At 40.9% G+C, this 15,710-nt stretch overlaps 1 protein-coding gene across 2 annotated transcripts in view; it reads right to left on the reverse strand.

The window, feature by feature from the left end:
* The window catches only part of Wdr33 (WD repeat domain 33), a 106,767-nt gene that overhangs the window by 28,120 nt on the left and 62,937 nt on the right, over positions 1-15,710 (reverse strand). For both annotated transcript variants that reach the window (XM_041660467.1, XM_041660468.1), the window contains exons 8-10: positions 2,355-2,481; positions 740-894; positions 565-643 (exon numbers count right to left, since the gene is read on the reverse strand). In XM_041660467.1, coding sequence (XP_041516401.1) covers positions 565-643; positions 740-894; positions 2,355-2,481 — 361 coding nt within the window. The remainder of the gene's footprint in view (positions 1-564; positions 644-739; positions 895-2,354; positions 2,482-15,710) is intronic.

Here is a 15,710-nt window from a genome sequence, read left to right on the forward strand (position 1 = left end):
ATATTCCTCCTTGACGTCACTTTCAACACAGTACTGCAAACATCACAGTGCATGATTTGGAGGTCAGTTCAAAACAGACTTTTTAATCTAAACTGAATGTCTTAATGTGTGTGCGATGTGTTTATGTATGTGTGACGTGTGTATGGTGTGTGCATATGATGACACCCAAGGGAAGTCATAGTGAACTTTCAGGTGTCAGTTTTCTCCTTCCACCATGGGTTCCAAGAACATGATGAAATCAGGGTGGCCGGCCTGCACAGCAAATGCTTCACATCTGTTGAGCATCTCACTAGCCCTAGATCATACTCATCTGCATCTCTGAGTACATTATTTGTCGCAAGTCTGCCATGAAGGACCCTGTCTTCATACTTGGAGAAGTCCAAGTCACATACAATGGCCACAGGCAGGTGCTTCTAGAAAACTCCAATGGAGCTGGGCTTCAAAACATGCCAGTCCCCAGCCACCAGAATTTCCCTAGCTGAGGGCCCACTCTGCTGCCGTACAATTTGGGAATGTGTGTACAGGCAAACATCAGCACTTCTCCACACAGTAGATGGTACATACCCAACATGCCAGAATAACAAAGAACCATCAGACCCTCCACTGGCAAAAAGCCCTTCGTGAACAGGATGCCAGGCTACAGCTGCAAATCAAAAATACCGAGAAAGATTAAATGATTACAACATGTGATGGCTGCAAGAAGAGTCTCCAAAACGAGAAACACATCCCAGCCACAGACCTGTGGCTTCCTTCTTATGACCTCGGAACACTTGAAGCTCTTCTTTCAGGTTTCGGATATCAAAAAGTTTACAGAGATGGTCACGTGATGCTGTCAGGAGCCAATTGCCATTGAGATTTAATTTCACTTCCATCACGGTGTTCTTATGGGCGTGACTAGAAACAAAGCACAGAGAGTACGCCACATCAGGACACAAAGCAGCATCACTTCATCAGCAAGGTCCTTTTTGTTGAAAGGTCCTTTTTGTTGAAAGCACGCGGATAACGATGGTGAAAGGTGTGGCCTGGTAGTAATAGAGTATGTGACTATAACCAGATAAGATCACATTTATTGTTTGTTTGTTTTGTTTTTCAAGACAGGGTTTCTTTGTAGCTTTGGAGCCTGTCCTGGAAAAGCTCTTGTAGACCAGGCTGGTCTCGAACTCACAGAGATCCGCCTGCCTCTGCCTCCCGAGTGCTGGGGTTAAAGGCATGCACCACCACCACCCTGCGTAAGACTGCATTTAAAAACACTCGAAAACTCTTATCAATGCCAAGTGGCATACAACTTTAATCCTAGCACTTGGGAGGCAGGGGCAAGGCAGACTTCTCTAAGTTCATGGTCAGGTTGGTCTACACAGGTTCCAGAACAGCCATGGCTACACAGAAAGGCCTTGTCTCAAAAAGGAGGAGAGAAAGAAGAAGATGGAGAAGACAAAGTATGGAAGTAAGCGCTAGTTTACAGATGATTTGAGGGTAAATTTTAATGAAAGGTAATGCTTTGTCCCAGGGCCTGCATAACGTTTATATCCAAGGGTTCATAATGTACTGCGTATGTCACGTCTAACAGCAGCCTTGCCTTAACTAATTTGAACTGTGGGTGTTTCATTTCCAATTAGGGCCAGGATAAGGCATCCATGTGCACCAAAACAATATATTCATGTAATGGTAACAATTACAAATGATGCCAAGAAGAAACATAGCTACATAAGTAAGCAAGTCTCCTTCGGGGGGAGGACAGAGATGGGGAAGAGATGCGAGATGGGTGGGGACAGAGAGGGAAAAAAAGAGCAAACAGAGGGGGAAGAAGGAAGGAGAGGAAAGGAAACGGAGGGGGTAGAGAGGGAGAGAGAAGGCATAAAAGAAAACAAAGGAGAGGGAGAAAGAGAAAGGGACAAGGGAAGGAGAGAGAGAAAATGGGGAGAGAAAGATGACAGGAAAGAAGGAAGCAAAAAAAGGGGAAAAGAAGGGTGTGAGAGGGAGATGGGAGAACAGGCACAAAAATGGAGACACATCTTTGTATTTAGATGGAGTAAGCCAGGGAAAGCTGGGCCATGGCTAGGAAGAGGCAAAGGCACTAAAACTATAAGTGATGGAGTACTCTGAGGAAACAGAGACAACAGTAGGAACCTCATCTTCCTCTCAGTCCTGTAGGCTAACCCAGTAAAATTTAGGTCTGCAGCAGAGCAAATATCATCTTCCTTCTCTAGAGATATAGAGATAAGTCATAATTAACAAAACATCCAAAGACTGAAGTCCTTTGTGGCCAAACCACAGGAGAAAGCTAAAAGTTAAGTAATGTAGGCTGCCTTTGGTTCCTCTTCTTCAAGGGACAAGGCAGGGTTCCTATCACTTACAGTGTTGCAAGACTCTGCCCAGTCTTGGGATCCCAGAACTTGATAGGCTGTTGGCTATCTTTACTTCCTGAAACGACTAACCCTTTGGTTGGATGCCAGTCTACACACTTCACATCAGCACCGTGACCTGTTGGGAAACACGTCAGAACAAAATCTCATTGGTCGGATGCATTGCAAATGGGGCTCCATTCTAAATGACAAAAGTAGGAAGTTGCTTAGCGTTGGTTGTCTAGGGGTCTGCTGGACCCAGGGTCAGCATGCCTCAGCTGCTACTGTACTCAGTCAGCTCTCTCCTCTGGAAACTATATGCATCCTGCTCACCCACTTGCTGGCAGGTCAGTCAAGGCTTCTTGAAAGATGCACTGTGCAGGCTTTTCAAGCATTTAATGCTGGTTATTTCAGTTCTAAGAGTCAACCTGCCCTGTTCAGCTCAATGTTGCTTCTTCATGAGAGTCTGGGTAGTCCTAAGCCACTACCCCTTTCTAACCAGGAAGACAGTAACCATATTCCAGGTTTCTTGCTATTATTTCCTGAAGTACTTGAGGAGAAACATGTCTGACTGGTTCACATGAGATAAATATGTGAAAACAAAGAAATGTTATTAAAAATCACAGATGTGAAAAACCAGACTGAACAAGGCAAAGAAATGTTTATGGTTTTGGAAAGGCCATACTGTACAGAGTCAAAGAGTATTTATTTATGTAGTAAATGCATTAAAACGTAGGTGCAGAGTGAGAACTTTTCAAATAGCTCCTTCCTTCACCTGGAGCAAATCCACAACTTGGAAATGTCAAGTGAGAAAGGAAAAGGAGGAATGAACAGAGATGAAAGCACACGTCCTGTGATCTCATCCTATGTTGATGCAGTTTGTTTCTAAACGTTCTTGAATAAGGTTCAAGCATATTCCAAAACACCTCCCATACAGCACAGTAGTACTCAAAGAGTGTAATTAACTCAATGACGTGACTCACATGTCCATAATACTAAGTTTATTTGTTGTTGAAATCAATAAGCACTGTAGAAGGATAATTAGGTGACTGTGCGCATACCCAGGTGTAAGAGGAAAAGTGCAGATACCAACCTAAAAGGTAGATCCTTCCTTCTCCGTGTGCTTGTTGTTTTTATTATTTCCTTAACACTGAACATGTTTTTATTACTGACATATGTTAAGAAAGGGAAGCTCTGCAGTTATACTTTGATTATTATTAAGAAAAAGAAGTGTGGACCAGTAAGATGGATCATTGGGTAAAGACACTTCTCACCAAGCCAGAAGTGTTCTGTCCCTGGAACCAACATGGTAGAAGGAACCAATCCCCCAAAGTTGTCTTCTGACCTCCATACATGCACCCCTTCCCAACATATAAACAGGGGTAGACACACAACATAATTTAAAATGTAATTTTTAATAAAGTAAAAAGGACTGGTATAGACAGAAATCTTTAATAAATAAATAAACGGGGAAAAAAAAGGACTGGTATGTCTGAGCATGGTGGCGCACGACTACAATCTCATCATTTGGGAGGTGGAGGCAGAGAGGAGCTCAGAGCCAACCTGAGACTGTGCTACATGAGACCCTGCCTCAGAAACATTAAGGTCAGGGGCCCAGAGCAGTGGCACAAGCTTTTAATCCCAGGCAGAGGCAGGCTAGCCTGCTCTACATAGAGAATCCCAGACTAACCAAGGCTACATAGTGAGATGCTATTTCAAATCAAACAAAACAGGGTCAGGGAGATGGCTCTGAGCTCAGATGCTCAGTACCCATATAAAAGCTAGGGCAGCACTATGCAACTGTAACTTTAACAGCTAGTGAGAGATCCCGGAAGAACGGCTGGCCAGCGAATCAGGCCAGAAAGGTGAGGTCCAGATTCAATTACAGACACTGTCCCAAAATATATGGTGAAAAGTGACTGAAAAGGGCTAGCCCAATGTCAACCACACAAGCATGTGTACCCTCCAGAAATGAGAGCACCACCACATATACCGAGACAGAAAAAAAAAATCAGGATATATGAAACCATGTGGTCCTCCTAACCTGCCTGATGAGTCTAACATGCACAGGGAATATAAAATTTAGGTGCCATTTCCATCTAAAACTATAACGTACAGCTATGTATATGTATGAATTTCGAAAATCAAACAGGAGTTTATGCAAAGCAATATTGGCTCTTAACCACTGAGTCATAAACTCTCCAGTTGCTGTTTTTAAAAACTTTTTAAAAAACCAGAAATTCGCTGGGCAGTAGTAGCTCATGGCTTTAACCCAAGCGGTGCAGCAGTCAGGAGGCAGGGGCTGGTGGGTCTCTGTGAGTTCCAGGCCAATTTGGTCTATAGTCAGTTCCAAGTCAGTCATGGCTATTTAGAGAGGAGACTCTGCCCCAAATAAAGAATGAAATTAATTAATTAAAAAAATGGAGAAAAATAAATCTAGTTGGAGAAACAAACACAAATTTACCTTCCTGTTCAGTTCTACACGCATGAAGACATCTGAAGGGTGGAGCCTAGCAGACAGGAACTAGAATGGGGAGACAATTCATCCTTTAGTCTTAATACTATATTTGAGGCACCTATTTTGTTAGCTTTATTTTTTTTTAATTAAAAACATTTTTAGAGTGTTTTTGTGTGCTGGAAGATTCGGCTGTTGAAGGCAGAGGCTGGCAATAGAGGTCTGCCTCTATCACTGTCCACCTCAGTTTTTTGAGCCAGGGTCTTCCTTTCAGCTACACGAGTAAAACTGTCTGTCCCCAACCCCTAGAGTGTTGGAGTTGCAGGTGCATGGCACACACACAGTTTCCAGAGTTAGGAGATCCACACTCAGGTCTTCACGCTTGCACAGCAAGCACTTTACCCTCTGAGCCCTCTTCCCAGCCCCACTATAATCAGAATACAAATAAATTGGGGCTAGAGAGGCGACTTGGCATCTAAGGGCATTGGCTGCTCTTCCAGATGACCTGGGTTTAATTCCCAGTAACCACGTGGTTGCTCATAACCATCTGTAGCCGCAATTCCAGGGGATCCAATGCATTCTTCTGTTCTTCATGAGCACCAGGCACGAACAGGAACATAATAAATAAACATGCAGGCAAAAGACACATACACATAATAATTGTAAAAATAAAAGTAACTTAAGCAGGGGGCTGGAGAGATGGCTCAGTGGTTAAGAGCATTGCCTGCTCTTCCAAAGGTCCTGAGTTCAATTCCCAGCAACCACATGGTGGCTCACAACCATCTGTAATGAGGTCTGGTGCCCTCTTCTGGCCTGCAGACATACACACAGACAGAACATTGTATACATAATAAATAAATAAATAAATAAATAAAGTAACTTAAGTAACATGTGCGGCCTACTAACATTTGTGGCCTAAAAAGACACAGATGGGACAGACACACGGGGACGGACGCACAGACACACATGGTGGCAAGTATGCCTATAATCCCACCCGCAAGCCAAGCACATGAAGGTTGAAGCAGAAGGGTCTTGAGTTCAAAATGAGTCTGGGTTACATACTGAGTTCCAGAAAACAAAACTAAATAAAAAAAAAATACATCTGCTCAAAACTACATAACACGTGTATAAAAAGAGCAGACATGGAGCTGGGGATGTAGCTCAGTGATCCAGCACTAACAGGAATAACATACACAAACCCCATATACTCATAAACAAATGCCCAAGAATATGTCCTCCAAGGACAAGTTAGCAAGTTTGGAGACAAGACTTCACTATGTAAACGGAATTATCTCTAATATCCCAAATATCCAATATCTAAAATTGATTATGTACCAGCATACCCAAGCATCAAATTCTATACTATGAAGTCTGGTTTTGCTTACAAAATTACTAAAAATATTATATACAATTACTACCATATTATATACAGAAAAATATTTGTTTAGATTTGGGTTACTAGCCCTACGATCGATCACTCATTTTACACAATAACTCAGGATCTATAGTGCTTTGTGAATATCTAATATTGAGGGCAAAAATCATTTTAAAAAGTCTACTAAGCCAGGCAGTGGTGGCACATGCCTTTAACTCCAGCACTTAGGAGGCAGCTGCAGGATAGTCAGGGTTGTTACACAGAGAAACCCTGTCTCGAAAAACTAAACCAAACCAAATGAAAACAAAACAACAAGAAAAAAAGTGTACTAAATTTACTAAGTAACAATGGATCACCTCTGGAAAGTAGGTATGAAATCACTATTACGTTGTGTGTGGGGTTTTTTTTACCTATGTGTATGCATGCCTGCAAAGTCAGAAGGGGGTGTCAGATGCCCTGGAGCTGAGTTAATGGTGGTTGGGAACTAACCAATGTGGTGTTGGCAACACAGAAACTCCTGAAGAGCAACATGTCTTCTTCCCACTCAGCCATTTCTCTTGCCCCTACCATTTTTATTTTTAAATGACAGAGAGAAGAAGAAGGGAGTAAGAAAAATGAACCAGGCTCGCATGAAAGCAAGTTGATATGAAACTTATTCTTTTAATTAGTGTTTCAGTATGTTGCCCATGCTAAGTCCTCTGCCCTCAGCCTCCAGAGGGTTGCTGAGCGAGGTTTGATAACAACTCCTACTTCCTTCTTCAGGAGAGAGAAAACTTCCAATTTCCTGACAAAAAACCATTTCAAACAGGGTGGTAGTAGCACACACCTTTAAACCCAGTACTTGAGAACCAAAGGCAGTAGGATCTCTGAGAGTTGGAGGCCAGCCTGGTGTACAGAGTGAGTTCCAGGACAGCTGGGGTCACATAGAAAGAAATCCAATCTCAAAAAACAGAAAGGAAGGAAGGAAGGAAGGAAGGAAGGAAGGAAGGAAGGAAGGAAGGAAGGGAAGGAAGGAGATGAAGGGAGAGGGGGATGAAGGAAGAAAGAAAAGAAAAGAAAAGAGAAAAGAAAAGGGAAGGGAAGGGGGAAGGGAAGGGAAGGGAGAAAGGAGTTCAAATGAGAACATGAGATGACTTAGCAGTACTTGCCCCAAGTCTGATGACCTAGAACCCACATGGTGAAGTAAAATGACTTACTCATGAAAACTGTCCTTTGCCCTCCACATGCGCACACGCACTCACACACACAGGAAGTGAATGTGAAAAATAGCAGCAAGACTACCACAGATTTATCCTAAGAAAATAAATTAAGATTTTTTTTAAAAAATTTAAACACAGTCAGATAGAATAGCATACACCTGAAGTCCTAGTTATTTGGAAGCTGAAGCAGAAGGATCACTGAAGTCCAGAACTTCAAAGTCAGTATAATTCTGTCTCAAAAAGGGAGACAAACCCCACAGCAAAACAAAAAGAACACTTTTAGATGACATAATAGGAAATACGTTTTAGAAATAGAATAAGTTTTGTCATAGTTCCCAAATTTAAATCATATTACCAAGATGAAAGATTTTAGAAACAAAAAAAAGGCTCATGAAAGCTAGCAATGGGCTAGGGAGATGGCTCAGAAGTTAAGAGTGCTTGTCAACAGCATAAGCCTGATGATGCCCTGAACTAAATTCCCAGCACACAGGAGAAAGAAGAGAACGAACTACCAAAAGTTGTCCTACGATCTCCACATATACTGTGGCACATTCACTACAGTCTTATATATGAACATCATACACAGCAGAAGTAATGCTTGACTAATTTAATAAAGACAAAACAACATTCATGAACTTCAAATGTTATAGGGTGAATCTAAGAGTAAACCTGGTTATATAAATGTAGATACACATTTGGGAGGCAAAGGCAGGCAGAACTCTTGAGTCTAGGCCAGCTTAGTCTACACAGTGAATTCTAGGAGAACCAGGGCTATATAGACAGATTTTGTCTAAAATAAACAAACAGAGAAGCAGAAAATTGAATAGGGGCAGTGAAACAAGTTAAAGGTGTTCTAGTCATGTTTTCTACAGTGTGATATTGGGGTTCTGCAAATGAATAATATGGAGTAAATTTTGTGCACAGCTTTCTTGGTATGGCTTTAATATAAGCAGAAAACTGTAGTGGCTCATAGCTGTTATCCCAGCACTTGGGAGGCTGAGGCAGCAGGATCTTCAGAAAACAGTTTGGGCTATTTAGAGATTCTGGCTGGGTGGTAGTAGCACACACCTTTAATCCCAGCACTTGGGAGGCAGAGGCACACAGATCTCTGTGAGTTTGAGGCCAGCCTGGTCTACAGAGCGAGTGCCAGGACAGGCTCCAAGGCTACAGAGAAATCCTGTCTCAAAAAAAAAAGGAAAAGAAAGAGAAAAAAAGAGAGATTCTGTATGGGGGGTTGGGGGGTCAGGGGCATAAAACAAGGAAAGTAAAGAGAGGGAAGGACCACCACTGAATGTTACTCAGGTAACACTCCTGGCACCAAGTCCCACATTAGCAAAACCTATGCAGCACTGTTATGCGTTGGTCAGAGGCTCCTCTGTAACAGTGAGACAACAAACTAGTACAACTCAGAGGCACCTAGCCTCAGCATGACAAATCCTCCGGTAGCAATTGTGCCCACAGAAGCGTACGAGGCACTGTGTCCAGACGTTTACTGCTTGTAGCTTGTCTGAATTGACAAGGCTGAAATCACATGCCTATGAACCAAGGAAGGTTGCCTAGGGGAATCAGGATAAACTCAAATAATGCAACTTTTGAAACTAAAGTGGAAATATGGGTTTTTAGTGCTGAAATTTTCTGTATATTGGACACAGTGCGAATATTTGACAAAATTCATAGAACTGTATACCTAAAATGAATATTACCTTATGCAAGTGTACTGCAGTAAGCCAGGCTTTAAATAAATTCAGGCAGAGCCAGTGAGATGGACCAGTGGGTAAATGTTCTTGCCCCAAACCTCAGGGACTCACATGGGGGAGATATCTACTCCTAACAAGCTGTCATGCTTGTTACTCCTAACAACCTCTCTACACATGCATCCAGCCCACTTCCCACCCTAACTAAATATATAGGCTGAAACGCCAGATGCAGTATTGGTTCCAGGTAACCAAAAAAAAGTTTAATTAGTAATAATCTTTTAGGAAAAATTTGCTGTGTGTAAATTTAAAGTCACACATTACGCTTCCTTGGCACTTGAGATTTCCGGCCACAGGTTCCTTCCTATTACTTTGACCTCACCTCTACTCGGCTTATAATCAATCCAGTTAACATCTTCATTTGCCCACACCGAGCTAAGCAGGCCTGTGAGCCCAGGCAAAGGAGCCTCAGTCCTCAGTAAGAAGCTCACACTTAATTTAATTTCAAGAACACGTGGGAACTGACAAGATACAGCTAAAACTCATCAACTTATACAAAATCACCAGAAAAAATATAAATTAATAAACAAATAGTTTACTGACCTCAAACTTCAACTCTAAAAATCCCTCACATTATGGCTAGGGAAATGGCTCAGCCAGTAAAATACCTACCAACTCAAGCATAGGCACCTGAGTTTGAATGCTCAGCACCAATGTAAAAGTAAGCATGGTAGTATGACTGTAACCTTGTGCGGGGCAGAGACAAAGACAGCTCACTGGGCAGACAGTCTAGCCAGCTGGAGGTGATCGAGTTCAGAAAAAACCCTGCCTAAAACAACCAAGGTGAAGAGCAATAGAGGAGGACACCAGGCATTGACCTGTCTCCTACATATGTACCTCTTACTTAATTTTTAAAAAAAAAAAATCATTGTATTAAACTTGATTGCTAATTATTTTTTTTCTTTTATTTGGTTGGATGGTTTTGGGGTTTTTGATTTGTTTTGTTTTGTTCATGGGTTTGTTTGTTTTGAGACAAACGTCTCTCTGTGTACACCAGGTTGGCCTTAAACTCTCAGAGATCCTCCCGACTCTGCCTCCTGAGTACTGGGACTAAAGACATGAACCATTACATCCAGCATGATAATTTCATTTTTGAAAGAACAAAATTTCAGAAATTATTCAACACTCTTTGTATCCCCAGACATAGAAATTATAAAATAAAATAGCATTTGCACTGTTAAAGGAGTTAATACTAACTCAGGCAGCTCCCACACAGTCTAAAGAACATATGGCACTGAATAACATTTTTAGGACTAACAACTTCTTGCTGTTGGAAAGGACTTCTAAAAGTAGCAAGGTGGCACACACCTTTAATCACAGCACCCAGGAGAAAGAGGAGGCAGATCTCTGAGTTTGAGTCCAATCGTCTACAGAGTGAGTACCAGGGCTACACAGAGAAATCCTGTCTTGAAAACCAAAACAAATAAAAACACAATTTAAAAAAAAAAAAAAGGTTGAAACACTGGACAATAATCAGCTTGCCTTTAAGACGCTAACGGCCTGCCACAGGTGAGTGTGAGATGGCACAGCAGGTGAAGTACTTGCTGTGCAAGTCTGAGAACCCAAATCCAACCTCAGATGTCACATGCTAGGAGAAGAGAACCAACGCCCACAAACTGTCCTCTGGCCTCCTCCACACAGGTCTGTCAGGTGAACTGTGATCCTATAGGGGACCAACAAGAGTCCCCAAGTAGAATGTGACAGACACATCCAGTCCTTCAGAGGAAGAAACCAGGCGAGAGGGTTCTGAGTCTAGGATGACTAGGACAGTCACAGTATTTAACCATTTTATTCAGCTTACAACTGCACATGGAAAATATGGTGGGAGAAAAGAGGTGCAATTGCAAAACTGCAAAATATATATTGTTTATAAGTCTGTATGGAACTCCCTCTAAACACAAATACTTAAAGACTTAACCTATATGGTCTAATACATATGAATGTGCACACACACATGGTTCTTGGGCTGAGGATGTTGCCTGCTTGGCAGGTGCGAGTGTTTGCCTAGCATGCATAAAGCTTTGGCTTCGATCCTCAGCATGGCACAAAGCCTGGTGTGGTCATACACACTTGTGATCAGTGTGGATCTCAGGAGGATAAGGATTGCACAGATGACCTGAGTTTCAGGATATGTTGCCCTCTATAAAAGGAAAGTTACTTTAAACAATATTTAGAAGAAAAAGTTCTAGGTCTAATCGAATGTTTAAGCTTTAACAGATAAAGCTAGACATTTACACCAGAGGAAACTTCCCATAGATTCCTAATACAGAGGTGTGCTGTGAAGACTTGAAGCCAAAATGACTTGATACAGAATGTCCTTGATGTTTCCCTTGTTTCCATGAAATTTACGATAACCTTTGTGACTGCATTTTCCCAGGACCTCCTCCCTTATCCACAACCCCATTCAGATCATGGGGCCTGCCATCCCACACAGGTTAACAGCCTTGACTTAACATGGTACATAGGACCCAAGGCTTGGTAAACAGTCCAAAAACCAATTCATGTGTTTTATTTGAAGGTCAGAAGTAATGTCCATTTTCCCATTTTATTTTTCCTGCATCAGGTCATTATAGGAACAAATATTAAGAAGAATATACATGACTTACAAAAACACCAGTTTTTCTAATACAGAGAGAAAAAAAGGCAAACTATGAATTCAATTACCATTTTGTACAATATTAATAGTTAAGAAACTGTCACTCAGAAATGTGTTAAACATTAACAGCAAACTCAGGCTTACTGCCAGCTGTAGAAACATAAAATGTAACATCAATTTAAGTGTAAGCAAAGCCATGACCCACAGGCTAGACACTTCCAAAGATCAGAAGACTCAAGAACTGGGAAATTTAAGGAGCGAAAGTAATTGTGAACTGGTCAATGAGTACGGGGTTTGTTCTAAGTTTATATCCCCATTTTGCAAAATCATTCTTAAGGTATCCAATAACAAGATCACCTGAAAATGACTGCGAACTGTAAGCTTGTCATCCAAATCAAAAAGATTACATCAGAGACATACTATAGAAGTCAAAGTGAATTTCAAAGTGGGCACACTTCTAGGCAGGTTTTTCAAAGGGTGTGTTCCAAGCAACATCACACAGACTCACAGGCAATGATGAAGTTTTTAAAAGAACAAGTTTGTTTGGTTTTTTTTTCCCCTCCACACCTCAGAACTTCAGTGCTTACAACATATATTATAAATATGTGGGGAAATTTGGTAGTTTTTCCTCATTGCATTGCCACATTTACCACAAAACCAATTTGAGAAATTTGAAATGCTAGCTCACTATGTTGTCTGATAAGAAAGTGGACACATTCAGACAAGGAAGAAAGAAGGGCCTTAACCATTATTTGTAATGTGTATTTATTCAAAATGAAATCAGAATATGGCAAAATGTAACGATTTAATTAAACCTAAATACTAATGCAGAAATACTGAACAAACGTCTAACAGTTTTCAAATGTATGATGTGCAACCAATACAAAAACTCAGACCCAATGGAATAAAAAGGGAGATATGGGACCTTATAAATCCCACTTAAGTCACACTTGTATAAACAGTGAATTGGTTTCTACAGTTTTCTACTAACTGTATGTTTACATGGAAAATTCCCAAAGGCAGACCTAAAGGAAACTGCTAAGTAGCTTAGAAAGTGAAGTTAGCTTATATAATTTATAAGCTAATACAATGTAACATCCTGAGCACTTCTAATATCAGAGTGAATTATTGCACATATGGTAAAATATATATGTGAGTCCAACAAAACCATACAGGCATAAACTCTGCTCAAATCTAAATGTCAGACAGCTGCTAGTTGTGTATGTAGTGTGCAGAGAAAGTGAACAAAGGGTACAATTTCCACTCAAGCAGAGAAAAGCCTTGAGGATTTTCCAAGGAGGCTGACACAACAGGAAACATTAAGTCTTTACAACTACCACCTAACAATGCTTAGAATGTCTATTAGTCTTCTAGATTCTTCAATTACAACTGAGAAACAATTTTTTTTTCTAAGACGGAGTTTCTCTATGTAACAGTCCTAGCTGTCAGGGAACTTGCTCTGTAGACCAGGATAGCCTTGAAATCATAGAGATTCTCCTGCCTCTGTCTCCTGAGTGCTGAGATTAAAGGTGTGCGCCACCACTGCCTGGCAAGAAACATGTTTGTTTTATCCCAACCCTTTTTTAAAAGTTAAGAACAGGTCTAAATGTGATTATAGAGAATCTTCAACAAAGATTACAGAGAAAGAATGTAACAACTTAGTATTCTTCAATGCTCTGCTTTCCCAATGCTTAGATTAACACCAGGGTCAGACAGAGGAGCAGTCAAGTCGTCATTTTCATCAGCCATTTAAGAGATACTGTCTCCCATGTATGTAGAAAGCAATGTGAAGTTCTTTAGAAAAATGGGTCTACTGAGATATGTCTATGTGTATGTGCACAAGTGAATAATATCTCTAACAAACATTTCCACAGACATAACTACATCAGGATACAAAAAGTCCTTATTTGAAAAGGTACAAAGATGTAAATACTAATAGAACATTTACAGGATTGATGGTGGGGGCATGAGCATGCATGCCCAGAAATTTATGAATTAAAGGCAGGATAATCAGCTACATACCATGTCTGCCAGCCTGAGTTCAAAATCGGGAATAGGGAGGCACACACACAGATACACACACTACACTTTTCATTCCAGCATTCAGGAAGCAGAAACAGGCAGATTTCTATGAATTTGAGGACAAGGTGGTCTTTATAGAAAGTTCCAAACCAGGGCTGGAGAGATGGCTCAGAGGTTAAGAGCATTGCCTGCTCTTCCAAAGGTCCTGAGTTCAATTCCCAGCAACCACATGGTGGCTCACAACCATCTGTAATGAAATCTGGTGTCCTCTTCTGGCCTGCAGGCATACACACAGACAGAATATTGTATACATAGTAAATAAATAAACATTAAAAAAAAAGTTCCAAACCAGTCATTCCAAAAAAGAAAAGAAAAAGATGACCAGAAGTCTGGCAGTAACAAGGTTAGCACCAAGTACATGTGTACATCTTACTGTTCTCAGGAAGGTGAGGTAGGAACAACATTTGAACTGAGAGCTTAAGGCCGGCCTGGGTAATATTTTGAGACATTTCTCTTAAAACATGGGAGTGGCCAAGCAAAGCCGTCTCAATGCTAAAGTAACAATATTTACTAGCACAGGTAACCAGGGTCAAGAATAAACTGGAGGCACGACTGAAACCTCTTATAGAAGAAGAAGAAGAATAAGAACAAAATTAATTGATACTTTCAGGTAAGTCTTCCTCCCAAAAGTAAGATAGAGAGGTGAATTGGCTCATTTTCAGTTGGTCAGAATAAAGACTACATTTTTTTTAACTGTCCTAAGTTTAGGTACATAAAAACAACACATAATCCTGGCTGGGTATTTCATTAACCTCATGGTCATCATCACTACTCCCAGTATCAACTGTAACTAGCATTTTTTGTAATGATATCTGCATCTCAAAGAAAAATAAGAAGAGGTGTGACAAAAAAAGTCAACAAGGTCACATGAATCCTCAACTACTAATGGAAGCAGACACTGTGCAATCTCCTAAGTGTAACTTATTACCCTAATGGGAGAAGACACCTACTGTACAATGTCCTACTTTCCACCCTAAGGCTTGCTTTCTTTTTTCTTTTTTTAATGAAACGTGTATTTATTTATTATTTATACAGTGTTCTGCCTTCATGTATTCCTGCAGGCCAAAAGAGGGCACCAGCTCTCATTGTAGATGGTTGTGAGCCACCATGTGGTTGCTGGGAATTGAACTCAGGACCTTTGGAAGAGCAGGCAGTGCTCTTAGCCACTGAGCCATCTCTCCAGCCCCAGGCTCTTTTTCTTAAGCACAAATAAGGATTCTGAGTTGACACATAATCCACCTGGATCTTCACAATTATCCTCATTCACAAAAAGCAGAAATGAGAAAACTTCTATGAGAGATTATTATATATTACTTAGTTTCCATCATATTAAAAATACCTTAATAAACACACATACTGGTTAAATAACTGAACATATATACTAGAGCAGAGTGGAATCTCCCAGGAGTACTTCAGGTACTTACTGTACTCTCAAGGAGGCTAAGAATACATAGATTGTTGAGTGGAAGCTGTGTAGCATGACTTCATTCTAAAGGTGGGGTGTAGAGAAGGGACAGAACCAATGGTAATATCAAGTCATAACAACAGTATGCATTCTTGACAATGAGATCAAAACAGCACCTATGTTCTTCCCCAATAAGAACTCTCAAGTCTAATCACAAGGAAGTACCTGATAAATTCCAGTTAATGGATGGGTTACAAAATACAATGAAATCATTCAGAAATACACACTCCAAGACAATGGGGAAAATCCTGCAAGTACTGATGGAGAAAAAAAGCTCTGAGCTGACTGTGATGGTATAGGCCTCTAATCCCAGCACTCCCGAGGTACACAGAGAAGCACAGCAAGCCTGCTCTACACAGTGAGTTCCAGGCCATCCAATGCTACACAGTGACACCTGTCTCAGAAAACAAATAAAAAGGCTTTGCATCTAGAATTCCCAAGC

The sequence above is a fragment of the Microtus oregoni genome, unplaced genomic scaffold (assembly GCF_018167655.1).
Source record: "Microtus oregoni isolate MIOR12 unplaced genomic scaffold, Mior012 000011F_ref0000422, whole genome shotgun sequence".
NCBI classification, from domain to species: Eukaryota; Metazoa; Chordata; class Mammalia; order Rodentia; family Cricetidae; genus Microtus; species Microtus oregoni.